The sequence below is a fragment of the Apis florea genome, unplaced genomic scaffold, assembly GCF_048593485.1.
Source record: "Apis florea isolate Af1SG1 unplaced genomic scaffold, ASM4859348v1 contig_3367_pilon, whole genome shotgun sequence".
Lineage (NCBI taxonomy): Eukaryota > Metazoa > Arthropoda > Insecta > Hymenoptera > Apidae > Apis > Apis florea.
This window is the reverse complement of record NW_028256746.1, coordinates 1982939-2002000: the sequence shown is the minus strand read 5'-3', so window position 1 is coordinate 2002000 and position 19062 is coordinate 1982939. Positions and strand designations below refer to the sequence as shown.

General features: G+C 40.3%; 1 protein-coding gene across 5 annotated transcripts in view; it reads right to left on the bottom strand.

Annotated features, from left to right (window-relative positions):
- LOC100863535 (lost and found) overlaps positions 1-19062 on the bottom strand; it is a 187194-nt gene that overhangs the window by 22958 nt on the left and 145174 nt on the right. For all 5 annotated transcript variants that reach the window (XR_015293217.1, XR_015293218.1, XM_012489113.3 and 2 more), the window contains exons 4-5: positions 16022-16144; positions 13321-13509 (exon numbers count right to left, since the gene is read on the bottom strand). Coding sequence is in view for 3 of the 5 variants with exons in the window: in XM_012489113.3 (XP_012344567.1) it covers positions 13321-13509; positions 16022-16144 (312 nt within the window). In the remaining 2 variants the exon portion in view is untranslated. The remainder of the gene's footprint in view (positions 1-13320; positions 13510-16021; positions 16145-19062) is intronic.

The window sequence follows — 19062 nt, the reverse complement described above, 5'->3', positions numbered from 1 at the left end:
CGAGCCAATCCAACTCCTACCATTAACGCTGTATGACACTGTGTTCCAGTATTTTTCGAGTATTTTTTCTTCCTTCCTTCCTTCCTTTTGCTTCCTCCCCCCCCTCCCCCCCCTCTTTTTTTTGGTCGGTCGATTCGCGACGAATGGCGGGAAAAAAGACGATAAAGGAGGCATTGTCTCTGCGAACGGAAGGGAGAGGAGGATTGGAGGTGGGTAGATCGCGAGAGTGTGTCGATAACCGGCGTTGCTCGCGCACGCGTTCGACGGGTGGGAAAGCGGGGCGCGGAAATCGATGATGACACGCTCGCGCGTGATTTTCGCGGATGAGATATCGTGGTTGTCATTCGTGACGATTCGCCGAGATTAGATAACCACGATCAATTTTGTTCAATTTCAATTCTTCCCTTCCTTCCGTCTTTATTTTTCTTTCCTTTCCTTTCTTTCTTGATTCGAAGATCGACGCGAGAGGGATATAAGAGGAGCAAAAAGGTATATCTTTTACACAACGTTTCATTATTATTAAGATATAAGAAAATTGTATCACCGTTCGTCCGCGAAGATAAATCGTACGTTTTTATTAAGCGAGTACGAAAGAAATATATGATTGTTAGAATCGCGCTAATTGCTTCGTTGAAAACACGTATTTCTATTTGATAGCGAAATAGTGGTTAATTATGGTCGAGGCTAAGAGGAAGTTAGCACGCCGTTCGAGGCAATTTTTAACGTCATTGAGGTTACTCACGCGAACGTATGTTCCAATATGAAATCAAGGACATCGGCTCGGATATCGTCACGATTCAAACTTCGTTGTCGTTCATTGTCATTCATTATCGTCGATCGAGCAAAGTTGCCTTTGACATTGATTCGATTTATGATAATTCCCAGTTTCGTTCAAAGCTCGTGTTAAACTTTAACGCCTTTCTTTATGAAATTTAATATTTATTAGCGTGGCTTACGAGCATTAGCAAAGATTTATTTACCGAGTTTGCGAGAAATTTAAATTGTATGTTAAATCTATTGTAATATTTCCATGAATATCGAGCAGCGAAGTTAAAAAAAAAAAAAGAAAGAGAGAAAGAAAAAAAAAACACTTATGCAACGCATTATTTCAGAAATCGTCCGACACGTTCGTTTCAAAATCTACGAGCTCGCTATTTCCGTCGAACGAAATCGTCGAAAGCAAAGTACAGCTAAACGATTTAAGCGATTAATAAAGGAATAATAAACGGGTATCGAAACCGACACGAAAGTTCTCGGCTGGGAAATGGACGACGGTGGAATATTTGTTTCGGAAGTGGCCGTGAAAGTGGACGCGCGTTTCCGCCGCCAGAAGGTGAAACTTTCGCTTAGTATTCTCCTCGTAGGCGTACTTTCGAGAGGAGCGCACCGCCGTGAATTCGAATCACTTGGCCAAAAACACTTTTACATTCGTTTCGAGAGAACGAATCGCCTACAGCTGTCCCAATTACGCGTACCCGATTATCGATTATCGATCAAGAAGACCCAATTCGATACCCTCGATTCTCGATGGACTGAAACCGAGGTTGGGGAAAGAGAGAGAAAGAGAGAGAGAGAGAGAAAAAGAAATCGAGAAATAACGGAATGGGATCAATTTTTGCGACAAAAGGGAGGACGAGGAGCGATGAGAGCACGTTTTCGAATCTGTGAAAGTGTACGACGAAATGTTTTGCGATTTTGTGAAGATTAAAAAAAAAAAAAATAAATGGATATATATACGAATATAGACGTTTGATTGAAATTCATGGATCGGTATCTGCGTTCTAAATCCATTGAAAAAAGAGGAGTAACGAATGCACCTTTGAGAATCGGTTGCTCGAATCTCGCAGAGGAGAACGAGACCGTTTATGCAACGTGAATGCGTTATGCAACGGGTATAATGCTTTTTCCGATATTAAAACAGTGACCTCAAAAAGAATTAGCTTGTTAAAAATACGGGGAGAGAGAGAGAGAGATATATATATATCGTACTGGAAAAATAAACTTGTTATCATATCTGAAAAAATAATCAATTGTTGAAAAATAAATGGAGGAGGGGGGAAAAAAAATTGAACGAAAATGCAAAAGTAAAACTGATGAAATTCCAAATTTGTTTTGTATATATTTTTACGCGACGCGGGAGGAAATTTTATTCCATTTTATTTTCGTTCTTCTTCTATCCTCGGACGTTGCACACAATGGCAAAGGAAAACGTAATCTCGTTTTCTTCGGCACAATCACAAATTCAGATATTCCCAGATATACGAAGTAACGTGCTATTTTGGAATTCTCTCTTCTCGGAAATCGTTCTGGCGCAACACTGGCGTAATTACTGCACCAGGATCGATGTGCTTTCCGTTGAAAATTCCGCCCGGATACGTGGTTTTAAATAAATAAAATATTAAATAGGTAATTAACCCTGGCCAACCTCTACCACTTCATTATTTTCGATAATGCGATCGAATGGATGAAAGGATTTTCGAATAAATTTTCCACATTATTATTCCATTCGCAAGCTAAACGTTGGTAATTGAATTTTAATTTTCAAGTTTCGTTATAATTTTATACTTTTCAACTTTTTTTTTTTTTTAATTCTAACTTTGTACTTTGATAAATCAAATCGTATGAAGGAATGACAATAATAATAATAATAATAATAATCTATGATCTATGATCCATCAGCTGTGTTGGAACAAGGGGCAGAGTCCAACATCGCTTTCTCTTCTTTTTCGAGAAAGAACTTCCTCCTCCCTTGCCTGTTAGTCAAGCCTTCCCCCTATTTTTCCAGCCACGCTGCAACAACCTTAGGCAACGTGGTTGTTGCTAGTCGCTCGAACTTCCCTCTTCGGAGAAGTTTCGAGACAAGTTGAATTTACTTTTGACTTAAATCGACAGTTTTTCCTTCCCGACTTGTTTCCTGTTTTGCCAACAATTTCTTTAACAACTTTTCTCGGATGCACAGTGAAATTCTACCTGTTCGAACTTCTGTATATATTTCTTTTATATCGAGAAATCGATGACGGATGGTTAATAGGATCGATCGAACTTATGTCGTTGTTTTTCGTTGACATAAAATTAGGAGAGATATTAAAAAAATTTTACTTTAACGTTAATCATTGGAATTGGCTTTACTCTTACTTTCCTGTTTATTTACGTATATTCATCGACTCGTATACGCACTCTTGTTTAAAAGCCGTACATAATCAGATTTTCTAACTTTACCGGGAATTACGTGCGCTGCATATTAATTGCGTATAATTTCACGCCGCGAAATGACGAGAGCGAGAGAAGTGACCTTTTCCACCAATTCCACTCGGACGAAGAGGAAACAGTGGCGCGAAATTCTTCTAATAAAAGTTTAAAGTAAACACATGTTTTTTTCTTTTCGATAATTATTTCAAATTTTCAGCAGTAACGAAATTTCAACCGAGATCAAATTCGTTCTGTACACGCGTATTTGAATGGTGGATAGGGTCTGGTGTGGTAAATCGAATCGCAGGACTACGCCAAGTGGAATCAGACGCGTTGATCAGACGCGAGGAAGCGGGCCGCGTCAAACAGGAAAGGTAATCAAATAACGCGTTATTGGGTATGACGATAAAATTAAATACGGATCGAATCTCGCCAATAACGTTATTCATCGAGCAAATAGCGCGATACATCTCGCTACTGGCGCTCTTCCACGAACAACAATACCGGCCCGACCGTTGATTGAATCGAGCGTGAAACGAGAAGTCGATGCACAATCGTCGATCTAATAACAGGGAAATCATTTCATCGATTGTTGACACGTTTCGAGTCAACATTTGATAAATATTCTTTCCATTTCTCGTTTTTATTATCCGTACAACGGATAATAATTATAAATAGATAGGGAGAGAGAATTCGAGTGAGAAACTCACTGTCGCGTATCGAACAATCTCACAACTTTGTAATCGCAATCTAACTTACGATCCAGTTGGACGGATGGAAAGCCAGTTGTCATACACCAAGTAGAATTTCATTTGTCGCACGGTTAAAGTACTCTCTACGCTTAATAATTTCGCTTAATAAATTTATCGTTTCGATTTAACCCTCGTAATGTAACTCGAAAATTTTAAATCGCATTGCATTCACTCTCCAATTACGAAATGGTATGGCAAATTATTATCTACGCAAGATCCAGAAAGTCTAAAGGATAGTCGAAACTTACAGAATTATGTTTACGAAATATTACAATTTTTCTATTTTCAAAGATTCATTCTTCTTCCTCTATTATCCTTGTCAACGACGATTTCCTCGATTCGATTCAAAAAACCAAAGAACAAAGGAAACTAAAAAGTTTCGTTTCCTTTCCTCACCAAATCTTACAATTCTATTTTCAAAGACTTCAAAGATTCTTCTTCATTATCTTGTCAACAACGATTTCTCCAATTCAGTAAAAAATTTCGTTTCCTTTCCTTCCAAATCCTTCCAAATTTTCCTATTTCCAACGTCTCCTTCGTTATCATAAAAAAAATCAAAGAACGAAGAAAAATGAAAAATTTCCTTCCCTTTCCTCTCCAAAACGTCACAATCCTCCTATTTGCTCGACGTCTCCTCTTCTTCCATTAACTTCAACAATCTCTCTAGCAACCATCTATCCACCCTATTACTCATCGTCTCCATCGGACCGAGCCACGTCCCTCGTGCGAAATTTTTACTAAACGTTGACCACGAACGTTGAAAATAAACGAGGCGGTGGAGATTCGTGGAAATGGCACGAAATGGGAGGAAAGCGCGCGCGATCCCCGTCGAATAAAACGCGGTTGAGCGACACGCTAGAACGCGACCGCACGCGAGAGGAGAGCGATCGTTGGGCGGAAACAATTGTCGCTCGCCGGCCGAAAGCGAAAAATCCTGGCTTGTCTCGTTGCCCTCGTACGCAACCGTTCGTCCGTTATAAATCAAACCTCGTTGCGCGAAACGACCGCAAACAAATTGCGACAGAACTCTCTTTTTTCTTCTTCTCTCTCTTTCTTGCGATAAGGCGACGGAATTATCGACGAACGGTAATCGCACGCAAGACGATTGAATGGATATCAGCGTAAAAACGATGAAAACGCACAAGTTCGTTTCCTCTTCTGAATCGAGAAAGGTGCTTTTCGAGAAAGCTTTGTTGACGATTGTTGTTACGGCGTTGATGGCATTTTAAACGTTGTTTCGTCGATCGCGCAAAGTTGAATATATTTTGAGATAATCGACGAGAAAGGAGTGTTTTTTGGATCGTTTTGCACGAAGAGCAGCGCGAACGCACAATTCCATTTGGGGATCGTGGAATAATCGATCGAGAACACGATCCTGGAATTTTTATTTTTCGTGCAAAGTTAGATATATCATTTTACTTACGCGAAACGTTCGACCGTATAAATTTTTGGAGGAAACGTTAACAGGTTTCGTGAAAAAAAAAAGAAAAAAAAGAAAGGCGATATTAAGGTTAATCCTTTCCGAGCGAAACGTTTAATTGTTGGTTCCGTTTCAGAGGCTGCTATCATTGATAGCAGTGGGTATTTCGTATAACGGCGACGAAAAATGTAGGTCAAGCTGAAAACGGCTCGCTGCGAATTCCAACCGTGCTCGGAGATTTCGAACAAACGGCTGATAAACAAACAAGAACGCGACCCGGTAACCCGCCCCATTACCATCGCCTCCATTTACTCCAACTGCAAAAAGAGCTGCACCGCACAATAGAAATGGAATCGATCGACCATTCCCGATTCTCCTTCTCCAATTCGTTTTTCAACCTTTTTTTTCGAAATTTCACCTCTTCGAAAATCGATCCTTCTTCCATTCTTCCAACTTCTTCTAAATACTTCCCTATCCAATCGAATCCTCTCTCTCTCTCGCTTCGTTGCAACAGCCGTTCAAGGGACGTCGCGAGAAAATGATCCATCGATCTTTCGTTTATACGATTACTTCCATTTACATCTCATTTCCAAGTTCGATTATTCGCTTATTCCTATGCTGCGATCGAGGAGGATCGAAGCGACTCGACGAGAAAGAAGAAGAGAGGAAATACGCGAAGGAGAAGGCGGGAGGGTTGGAAAAGGGTGCAACGTCCCGATTTAATGGAGCGCGGCGACTTGATAACGTGGGAAAAAGGGAGGGGAGGGGGTATCGCAAGATTTATTAACGTCTCGCGATCCGAATAACGTCCCACCTACAACACGGCCACGTGAACAATCGGGAGAGGTTGAATCATTCGCCGGACGGAAATTAAGAGAAGAGACCTTTAATCTTCGCCAAAACCATTCCTTCGTTTCGCGCGTCCCTCTTTTCTTCGATCACCGATGCATTAAGGTGTCCAAACAAGTTCTTTCTCCCCCCCCCTTTTTTTTTCAAAATTCAAGATTTTATCATATGAATCAGGATTACAAGATTACCTAATTGTTCTCGGTGCATTGTCAAGTTAAAATTCAAAATTTTTGGCACCATTTTTCGCACGTTCTGCAAACATACGGCGTTCTCTCCCACAAATCGTTTCAGTAGCTGATTCCCTGAAAAAGTAAACAGCGAATGACGCTTCTCCGACAGCATATCGTTCGAAATTGTTGCATAGGATTGGAAACTTTTAGAGCGCTCGTCGCGACTTTTCTTAAAAATGAAAGAACGCTGTTTGGCGCCACGAACGGCGAAGCAATTCGGTCAGCAGTTGTCGTAGAGGAAAAGGGAAAGGAACTTATTTGAACACCTGATGTGCATGTAGGATTGAGACGTTCTTTTGCACGAAATATTAGAATTTAATACTAATGGATTGAATAATGTGGGAAATGTAAAACGTGGTCGCGTATCGGACGCTCTTCGCCACGCATCACGCGCTGACTTGTCTCTTCTTCTATTGGGAAGACACGTAGAGAAAATCCTCTCGTCTTATCTTTTTAATTTCTCCACGTGCGTTCAATCACCATATTCACAGACTCTCACCATCATTTCTACATACGTGTACAGTTCAAAAATGAAACTTTCTTAATTCTTTCTCAATTCTTATCTCACGTTATAACAAAATTCTATTATCTATAACGCGTTATGAATTTTTTCGAAAGTAGGAAAGCAATAGAGGAAGAAAATAGTGGGAGGGTAGGAATGAAGGAGGAATATTTTTGATACTTAGAGTATTTTAGGAAAAAATCGTTGAGATTGTTATTCGTCTACTTGCTTCGAAGGAAACATCTTTTTCAAAGAGCGAACGAATTAAATTAACCAAGTATCGACTGTTGTCAACCAGTTGTCTCTTGGTTATTACGAAGTTTAATTATATTTATCCAGTTTTCTTGCGCTATCCCTACCATTTCCGTGCTGCTTCGCGATCCTACAAAAGAAAAGAACTTTTAACAAGTTCCATCTATTTTCGAAGAAGTTTTTCCTGAAACCGAACGCGAACGATCGCGAACTAAAACAATGACAAAGAAACGAAACGTTGATTTTCCATCCTTCTCCTCTCCCTTTTTAATATTTCCACGGCAGAATGAAAAAGTTCGCAACTTCCATCGCGAGCACTTCAACTTTCTCAAACGAACGAAGATGTAAAACTCCCTCCTGCCCCTCTCGTTAAACTTTCTTCTCTTAATGCATGAATATCGTTCGAACGATTGATAAGGAAGCCGAGAATTTCGTCGTCGTTAATAATCGCGATAATAACGCACAAAGACTTTACCTTTCCCCGAATTGCGATCGTCGGATTAAAAATCGACGAGCAACAACAACAACAAACTCGAGCGAAAAATCGAGCGACTTTTCGCTCGAGGTTATCAAGAAATATATTCGGTTCGTTTGCACGGACAAACGAGCGTTCCAATACCGCGAACGACCAGGTTCAAACGAAAAGGTTCGAAGTAAAAGTACGCTTGTTAACGATACCATAAACCGAATACTGCGATCGATACTTTAATGAAAAACGCCGCTGTATATTTTACTTCCACCACAACTTTATCCCGTCCTTCTTTAATTCCATTGCACGAAAAAGCTTCCCCGAATAACTGCGCGTTTCTGATATATGAAGGAACCTGCTGATAGATCGACGTGAATTATTATCCGCTGTTGATGGAAGACAGTAGCGTCGAATTTCACTGGTTTCGATTAAATTTGAAGATATCAACTTGGCAATTTTAGAATATAAACGACAGCCAACCGCAAACTATTTAATATGTATTTTCATCTTGTTCTCTTACATTACCTTTCGTATCGGTTTAATCGTTTCTTGAAAAGCAAATTTAGAAGAAATGTATGGAAATATTAGGTCAGCTTTTGAACGAGATTCTATCGATGAGAGGATAGATGGTTTCGAAAAATAAATGGAAAGGCAAAGTGAAAGCAGAGTTATTGTGTCTCCACTGACGGTTTTCAGACACTTGGGTACAGTTTGAGTAAAATGAAAAAATAGGAAAAGGAAAATGAAAAGTCCATTTTGAATAGAATTATAACCCGCGATGAGATATGAATACATATGCACAGTGGTCTGTAAAGGGAATAATCCGTTATTCTTTTCTGAAACGAGGAGATACCGTAACAGCATCCAAGAAATCCAGATATTTCCCCAACCAGATCATCACAGATCCTTTCTCCATTTCATAAGAAATAAAATATTCGACGCTCGAGAAGCTGCAATCGCAGCGTCCAAAGTTTTATAAAAATGAAACATGTCGAAATCTCGTTGAGAAAAGATTCACGGTTTCCTCCCGTCAATAAAAACGATAAATTTCACGTGGACTTAATAGCAACAAAAACCAAAATTCTGACAAACGTTTATTTACTTTCTTCGGGCGATCTTTTTCGGAATTCTTCTCCTTCTTCTCGAAATCTTAATTGGCGGTCGATTAACAACTGCAATACGGGAATGGTGAGGGCAAAGCAAGTGCAAATATTGGACGCGCGTATCCCACACAATTCCCTCCTCTCTTCCCTTCCCCCGATCTTCGAATTAATGCCGATACGTATCGCCGGTTAATATTTGCCGTCACGATATACTCGATGTGTGTTTCCAAAGCGATCGCGATATCACGGTGAAAAATGAATTTGCGGTCGATCATACGTTACGTTTAATTCCGCGCAATATGCATTACAATACACGACAATGCGTTATTAATTGCCACGGACTTAAAATTCACCGGGCCGGTTTTGTCCGACCGATAGATGCCCCAGTGTAATAACCGCCACACAGTTATTTACTCCGTGAAACTCTGACACCTGCTGTGTGTGTGTGTGTGTGTGTATGTGTGTATACAATTTTAATCGTGATTTAAAAAAAAGAAGCGATAAATAAAAAGGAAGGACATTGAAACTTTTGTACGGTTTTGTCGTGGAAAATTGTAAAATTTTGTACATTCGTGTGTATTGACGATATATGCACGTGGTATGGAAAGATGCTTGTTATAACACAGGCAAATGAACGTGGCAATATGCGTTAACGAGTAATTGCGTTAGCAGTTGACCAATTGGGAGCCGATAATTGTGCCGCTATTATTCGTTAATATTCTCTAAATGTAACGTTTGGTATTATCAATAACGTCGATTTGGAAATAAAATTAGCGGAAGCTCGACGGGGGAAGGTATATTTTTAATCAACCAGAGTCCAGCGTAACTACGATTTCATGCGCAACGATCGTAATGCGATTATGGTAATGCATAATATGTGATCTCAATTGTGATCGCAAGATTAGGTGCAATTATGTAGGTATAATCGAATAACATTGCATCAAACGATTCGCGAATTTCGTTTCGATTAGGAAAAGTTTATTTTCGAACGAAAGAAATTTGTCACGCGTACGAGGCAATGGGTAGGGAAAGAAGGATAGGGGAAAAAAGAAAATGAGAAAGAGGAGGAACCGGTGACCCATTTCACTAATATCACCGTGCAAGAAGAAAATTCGTGGACATCGGTTTTTATATATATATATATCTCTGCCGAAACTCGGCTTGATACAAAACGTAACAGCTGAGTACAAAAGCAAATGCTGGCGATCATCTTAAAATTGCGTATCTGCGCGATCGTTGCAACGATGAGATTGGAAAGCGGTGATTTCTGCAGTCGAACAATCCCGGTGAAACGGAACGTTATAAGCGGACCACGTATTCGTTCCCCTTCGATATTCTATAAAACGCATCTGATCCAGATGTGGAAAATTATACAGCGCGATGAAATCACGATGATATTGCTCCTCGCGTAACCGGCTCGCCTCGTATCGTTTTCTCGCCGGTATTATTATGATAATCGTTCCATAAGAGTTTAAGTTGGGCCCTAAAAAATCTTTAAAAATCCGCGGATTTACAGCGATACGATGCGGTTAAATTCCGATGAAAAATTTCGTATCACTCTATAAAAAGTGAGCGAAACGACGTATAAAAGTAGCGCGATCCGTTCGAATTTTAGAAAATCGTTCAACCACTCTTTTCTTCACACCTAAAAAATTGAATCGTAATTATTTAAATATCGTACGAGACGTCTGCGCAACGACGTTTCCATACAAAGGTATATTTATAACCCGTACACGTTGGATACATAAAGCCAGAGGCAAACATCTTTCAAACTTTCTTTATCTTTTCCGTAACAATATATAGAAGTTTTCAGAGGAACTGGCGCACACCGACGCGACACGGAACCTTAAACTTCTCCTCTCCTCGCGTATTTGTTCCCTCGACCGATCTCGCATTTTCCAAGTAAAAAAAAAAAAAAAAAAAACGACGACGTAAAAATTTGTGTCCCGATAATGGCCCCTTAACAATAACGAGAATAACGAAGAATCCTTCGCGACTTTTGTATTCCTCCGCTATTCTTATCTCTCCGCTATTAATTTATCTTCTCTCCTCCTTTTTTTTATTCCACGAATTGTATCACCACGAATAATACACACCGAGTGCCGCATCAATTTTCACGCGATTCCGCTCCTCTTATTCCCCGTTGCCTCGTGCTGGCGAAAATAAAGAACGCTTTGTCGCGCGGGGAATGTATTAGACACCTATCGCCGGCCATTTTACACGAGCCAACATAAAACGTGTCCCCGTAATATATTACTCGTTGCACCCCTTGCTTTCCTCGTCCCTGCAATTTCCGCCCCGCTCCAAAGTCCAATGGAAAATAATAAATTTTCGCCGAACCAGGCTGACCAGGTTAATGCAACAGAGATTACCGTAGATTCGATCGGGGCGGTGAAAATTCGAGAGAGAGAGGAAATAATAAAAATAACAATAATAACGATGAATAAGGGTGTAAAAGAAAAAGAGATGGAAAATGGAAGGAGGTGAACGAGAGCGAATGTTGAAATTTATGATCGGTCGTAAACGTATTTACCGGTGAAACGTATTCGTTTGCCTCGTATTCGCACGCGAGGCCGAGGATAAATTTTCAAGAAAGGACGGCGGCTCGCGTTAACCACCCGTGCGGTGCAACCGAATGAAATACACCCTCTCCTCGATTCCCTGGTCAAAGTAAACGGGTAGAATTCAAACTCTCCACCTTGAATTATCCACTTTCGCGGAGAAAAGATTTATTTCCCGGATCATTATCTAATCCCTTCGTTTCGATCGCTTCATCTCCTCGATTACGACGAATTTTCTAATTTTTAACCTCGACCGTTGTTCCCATCTCACGAATTTCCTTTCAATTTAGATTTAGTTTACGAAAGAAATCGAATATCCAGCTTGAATTATCCGCTTTCGCGGAGAAAAGATTTATTTCGCGGATCATTATCCAATCCTTTCGTTTCGATCGCTCCATCTTCTCGATTATTTTCTAATTTCTAATCTCGACCGTTGCTCCCATCTCACGAATTTTTCCCAATTTAGTTTGTGAAAAAAATCGTATCCAATCTTGCCCCACTCGAATATCGCTCGAATATGGCAAGTCGCACAACTCGTGGAACAAATTTGATCCAACGCGAAGCCGAACGACGATTCCCGACCCAAGGAGAGACTTATTATTAAATACCGCGTATAGCGGTAGCCTCAGGTGCGCCAATTTTCGCGCCGCATTACCAACTCTCTGTTGCGTTAAATTCCAAAGTGTAAACCACGAGTCGAGAGGCGTGGTAATGAACAATCAGGAGAGACGAGGAGAAACTGAAACTGGCAGCCAAACTCACAGGGGATCGCGTAATTCTCGCAAGCTCGAATTGATCAACTTTCGCGATTAGACGACGGTTTAAGACCGGATCGTTCTTCCAAATTGGAAGAATGCGTTGCTCGAATCGCATTTAGGGAAGAGGGAGTACACACGTTGCTCGTCCGTCTCATTCATCAGAATCGTTGACTGGTTATAAATGAAATATGATTTAGCTGAATGAATATACTTGAATTACACGTGAATGCGCGTGTCTGTTACGAAACATCTGAAGATTGCGTATCGAAGACAAACAAAAGATACCAACTATGAAATAGTGACTGCTAGCAACACTCGATAATAAAAGTTATGAATAAAATGAACTTTATACTCTGTAACAAGAATAATTTCAATTTCAATTTGGAATACAGCTTCGAAATCGACCGAATTAGGTAAATAGAGAAACGTAAATACGAACGCTTAATCGTTTTAATCGTTTCATCGAAAAGAAGAGGAGAGATGTTGCGTGCGCGAGAGCTTTCGTCGAGTTTAATTCCTCCACCCCCTGCTCCCCGACGTTAAATTAATCTCGCGTCAAACTAATTAGTTAGACGCTTTGATGAATTAATTTAGACGGGCGTACTATTAAAATCGTGCGCGCTGTTTCCGCGCGTCGAATTATACGCAATTAACGGGGCCGGTCGCGCATCCTTCGTTCATCGGCTCGACCCGATGCGAATCTTAAGGCTTCTAATTAAACGTTAAATTTCAGACATCAAATTAATAACCACGTGGCTCCATTCTCTTATCTTTCTTCCACGTTTCTCCCGTATACGACCGACTAATTTTTTAATTTTTCATGATTATTCATCGTGTAAAAAATAGAGATGACAAACGTTCTTTCCCCTTTTCGAAGAAAATGCATTTATCGAACAAAGAAAGCTTATATTTATAAGTGACGATTCTTGCACAGTATTATTCACACGATATACATAATCCAATTGGAAAAGACTTTCCTTATTATGAACGTACATTCATCGTACAAAACTGTCTCGTCCAAATCCCCGAACCCATCCGACGAACGAAAAAAGAAACGGAAAGAAAAAAAAAACAAAAGCGAGAATACAGGAGAAAGCGATTGGAGGATCGGTTCGAGATTTGGCGTGGAAGACGTGAAACGGGGCGGAAAATTTCATCGTTCGTTGGTTAGGGAAGAAAGAGAGAATGGACGAGGGAATGCAGAGAAGGAGACAGGCGGTTTTTGCGAAACTCACATGGGAAGCTGACCGGAGGATGTGTCTGGGCGTTGTGCGCGTTGTGGGGGTGCCTAGGGGTTGCTGCACGCTGCCTGCAGAAGCAGAGGACCGCCGCCGTGACCAGGCCTGCCACGCTCAGGATCAGAAACACCAGCCCGATCACGAACCAGATCGTCTGCATGCCCAGGATCGTCGATGCCTCCGAGTCTGTGAAAAAGTGTGAGAATCAAATCATTCCGCCTTTTTCATATGCTTGATAATGCGTTAAGCTTCAAGTTTTCTTCAACAGAAGAAGCGCGAATGGGTGCTAATGTTTCTTTTAAATGAGATTATATTACGTTTTGCTAGCTGATTGTTTTTTCTTTAAAAAGTTTAATTATATACCGAGTTGAGAGGAGAATTCTTTTAATAAAGATGCTTTATAATGCTGTTCCTGAACAGTTGATCTACTTATGTCAAAGGGTCGTTAGTTCAGAAGATACTTTTAACTCCAAGTTTGTAAAATTTATCTGAATACGAATAGTAATCAGGTATAATAGATTTTAAACTTCGAAATATCGAGATTAATGATTTCTGATACAAGTGGATAATAAGTTCTTTTTTTATCGACGATATTTTAATCTCTAAACGTCTGAGCAGATAGATCGTGATTGGATTCATCTAATTTTTCTTTCTTTTTTTTTTTTTTTTTTTCATAAATTCATCGAAACGAAACATGGGAAATGATAGGGGAGGAGACGAGCAAAGTTTATTCGTAGAATGATTTAACAGAACTCGGTTATACGTTAAATCGTTATACCTTTAATGACTGTCCATTATTCACGGAAGGGTTACACGATTATTATAAACGAGTACGTGTGGTTATTTAGCGCGTTAACTGGTATAGAGACGTCAATAACTCTTCGAGCTATTAATTTTGGGATAGTTGGATAAATATTATACGACATCGCGCCAGCAAAACCATCAATCACGTGAAATTAATAAATATAGGCTGGTTGCCGCGTGTGCAACACGTATCGTATTTTCGTTATGAATAATTCGTAGCATCGTAAACGACGTTCAACTATCTCTAAACATACTAGCGTGTAAACATTGCAAATATCGTAAAACGCATCGGGATAACAATATTTACGAAACACGGAGGGAAAGAATTTATTTTCACTCCCTCGAACGCTCTCGCCTTTACATTATTCTTCTAATTCTTGAGCCTATTCCCATCGAAGTGGCGTCACTTACGCGACTCGCCTCACCTTCCTTCCCCCGATTAAAATAGCAACGGCAGTTCATCTTGCTGCCAAGTGTCGGGTCAACTGACAACGGAGGAGAATTAATTCCCCCCGGCCGTTGTACAATGCGTTCCAGAGAGCGGCCAACGGAGAAACCGCCCTCCGCCAACGAAACGTGCACGCAGTTTCGTCGAATCGAGAGATCGATACCCGCTTCCGTGTGTATTACCTTTTTTTCCTCCCCCCTCTTTTTTTTTTTTTATCATTAGGGGTCGTACGACACGCCATTACCGTAGCGAAAGCGACGACGAGAAAGGAGAGAAAAAGAAATTTCGCGTAAAGTCGGTGACTTTGTACTTGGAGGTTGTACTCGTCGCCGCTTTGAACGTGGTTGGATTATCTTCTCGAGGGATGAAAAGAATTTTCGATCGATTATTCCATCTTATTTTTCCATCTTCCACATATTTCTCTCAAAGTATTCCTCGCAAATGTAGGAAATGCAAATCCTTTTTTAACTCGATCAGCGTGGTAAAACGTTTACGGATATCGAATTTACGACGAATTTACGACGATACGGTTGGTCGGGCTTTGACAAGCGACGCAATAGCGAAGATATGCAACAATTATTCAAATGAAAGCATTAACTACGTACTAATTATGAATTTTGCGGATGATTGATGATGATCCGCAACATTTATGACTAACGCGTAACGAACGTACCCTGGCTGCGTTATTATCCGCTGGCAACCAACCAGTCCTCTCTCAACGAGTTCGCGTATTTGTCGCGATTCGCTATTCGAACTAAATCGGATAAGGAAACGATTAATTTTTGCGTTTAAATAAAACGCAGGCACAGATACATTGAAGTTGTTCCCCGATTTGGAAACGTGAACCATGATCGATACGTCTGATGTTAAAATAGATTTTAACATGGCGGGAAAGGGATGAAATGCCGTCGATCGACGGGAACAGAAATTGATTAAAACGCTTCTCGTGAAACGGGAAACGCTGACCTCCGCTGTTTTATCGTTTTCCTATATTTTGTTTTTCTTTGAAATTCCCTTTGTACAGGGGCCGCAACAGATTATTACTTTATTGCGGATATTATCGAAACAATTAATCGGAATAAAAATTCGATCAAAATTAATAAACGTTTCAAAGCGATATCAATTTCCCGGTAATTTTATATTTCCATAAATCTTTGTCTCGATCGTTTCATTGCTCGTCTCTAAAAAATACACCAATTAATCGATCCAAAATTTTATTCGAATTAAATATATATATATATATGTATGATTATGAAATCGGTTTGAAAAATTAGGAATCGAGGTTTAAGCAGCAGTATCTGGAGTAGAAATTCGGCGACCCGATAATCCTGGTTCGATTACAAATCAATTTGGCCCCGCAGCGTATTTCATTTGAAATCCGAGAAAAGAGCCCTCTCCTCGAGGGAAAAGGGTGTGGAAAATGAATCGGTGGTAATTAGAACTTACTGGCACAGAGGGTGGAGGTAGCCTCGTCGGACTCGTCGCCGCAGTGATTCACGCCGTCACAAAGGAGGTCCCTCTCGATGCAAAATTCGTTCTGGGTGCACCGGAAGTCCTTGCAAGTGTGCTCTGCGAACCGACAAACAAATATTCACCGTTAAAAAGAAAAAAACTTTTCCATCCTGCGATTGAATTATCCATCGCCAGGATCGAAATCCAATTTTTATTCGTCAAAATTATAGAAAATAAAAAAAAAAATCCTTTCATCGGCCGCCAATAATTCGAATCAATTTTACACGAATTCGAACTAATTAACGGTCGCATGCAATAACTTTCGATCGAAAGATTTTTATTTGAATTCAATAAAAATCAATGCCAATTTACAATTCGAACGATTTATCAATTCGATTCGATAAGGGGGGATCGATTGATGAAAATTTGCTTGATACAAAGGCGAGATACGATTATCGTGACAAATAGTTATTTGTAATAGTTACGAATGACTCGGAATCGACGCTTCCATCATCGTCCATCCAATTGCGCGAATTACGATTATGCACAAATCGAAACCGTCCTATCTGCGCAGGTCGCAAATTCCAACTAATTAGCGATCGAATGCAATAATTTTTCCATCTTGAATTGTGGCCAAGATCGATAGATTTTTATTTGAATTCGTCAAAAGTTTACAACGACTCGTCAATTTTTGTCACAAATACCGCAAATTCGCTCGAATGCAATAATCTTCCATCTTGCGATTGAATTGTGGCCAAGATCGATAGATTTTTATTTGAATTCGTCAAAAGTTTACAACGACTCGTCAATTTTTGTCACAAATACCGCAAATTCGCTCGAATGCAATAATCTTCCATCTTGCGATTGAATTGTGGCCAAGATCGATAGATCTTTATTTAAATTCAATAAAAATCAATTTACAATTCGGACGATTTATCAACTCGATAGGAAGAATCGATTAATCGAAATTTGCTCGGTACAATGGCGAGACACGATTATCGGGACGAATAACTGTTACGAATGACTCGTAACTCGGAATCGAGGGTTCCGTCATCGTGCATCGAAGCGCGCGATACGATCGCGCGTAAATCGAAACCGTCCGCACCGCACAGGCCGCAAATTCGAGCTAATTAGCGAGATTACAACGAATCATTAGTCTCGCGCGCGATCGGGCACAATAAAGAAGAAATTCGAGCGAAACGTCTAGGCTGGCTGACCGGATCGATTAATTACGCGGACTTGCGTTTTGATATTCAACGCCTGTCTTTGCCGCTCTCGTCCCGCTTCCGTCTCGTTTCGTATCGTGTTTCTCCCGATCTAACTCGATTAGGGACAAATGAATTGATCGCGGCGACGTGACCCGTTATAATTAGCCCGATGCGTTAATATTAACGAGAATATTAGGGGAGGGATCGAGCGTAGATATCAACATCAGACTGGATTTGAATAATTGCCTCTATATACCCGGATCGTTTTAATAAGCAGATATCGGTTGTAGTTAGATTTGGATTATGGAAATTCGATGATCCTTCGGCTTGGAGTATTTTAAGACTGTGTCACGATATCGAGTTATGCGACGATGATGACTTTGGTAACGCGTCGAGGCTCGTAAACTTTTGTGAAAAAAAAATAATCTTTACGAGATTTACTCATAACGAAAAGGAGCGTTTCCGCCATGTATGCGCATTATAGTTTCTTTAGAGTTACAACGAAAAAAATCTCTTCGAATGTTTCGAAACGTTTCTTTCGCGATAATCACTGGAAGAAGCGTCTATTCTCCTTCCAGAATGTGCTGAATAATGAAAGACGCCCAAGTTGAACAAATCGCAACATTCATTCGATAATCCAATAGTAGTCGAATTTTTATCTTTCATACGATCATGACAATTATTCCGTGATTCGAATCTATTCACAGTTATTCGAATATATTAATTCACGTGAGCCAATTTATTCTCGATCGAGGGAAACTTGTCGACAAGTGCGAGCTATATAAACAAAGTGGACGAAACGAGAGATAGAGAGAAGGAAGAGAGGGAAGTTGCGAAGAGGGGTAACATCGATGCTCTCCGGCTCGCAATTATAACTCGTGAGAGGGGTTTGGATCGAAGGCGATAAAAGGAGGAACGGAAGAGGGTCGAAGAATCGAAGGAAAAAGCGGGGTCCAGCCGACGATCGCGACCTTTTAGGCAGCGTAATTTTCTATAATTTAATAGTTGAAATTCTTTTCGCCTTTATCCTTCCAGACTCGAATCGTTTCGCAAGGTTGGAAGGTATGCTTCATCGAGATTAAGAAAAGAACGTCTACGAATCTTGCGTGATATATAACCTTATATTTCCCGTGAATTATCGAAGGATCCTTGATTCAAACTCACATAGCTGCTGCTTCTCATTCGCTCATTTTTCACATTTTGCATTTTATTCGGATTCGGTTTCAGACACCGAGATGGGAAAGATTGGATTATTAATTTTAAGTTTTCGATTTCACTTCATGCTCGAAAAATAAAACTTTTTAAAAATCGATCAAACGTTCGATTCAAACGTTAATAATAATAATAATAACAATTGTTTAACATCTTGAAGTAACAATTAGGAGATCGGATTAATCGCTAAACCCCGTTCAAATTCCAAAAATACAAGGTTTTCGGGACGAGTCAATTTTCAACGCTTCCATTTTGCATTCATGTTTCGTTAATATCGCGCCGGTTTCCATCGAGGGATAATAATTAAATAGGTTGGTCACGAAACGAATGCTCGCGTGCTGGCAATCGTAGTTTCGGCGTTTCTAAAACCACCCCTCTGTTTAACTTGCCGCGTCAATTATTCGTGCGGGCGATCGATCCGACTCTGCCCGACTCTGCCCAACAGTTTTTTTTACACAACAACGAACGCCAGAAAACTCGATAACGGCGAATTTCTTCCACGAGAATCGCGCATCTTTATCTCACGCCTCTTCGATTCTTAATTACTCGTCTCGTCTCGGCAAACGTGGCGCTCGTGTAACGATAACGCGGGTAATTTCGTTCGAAGAGACGTGG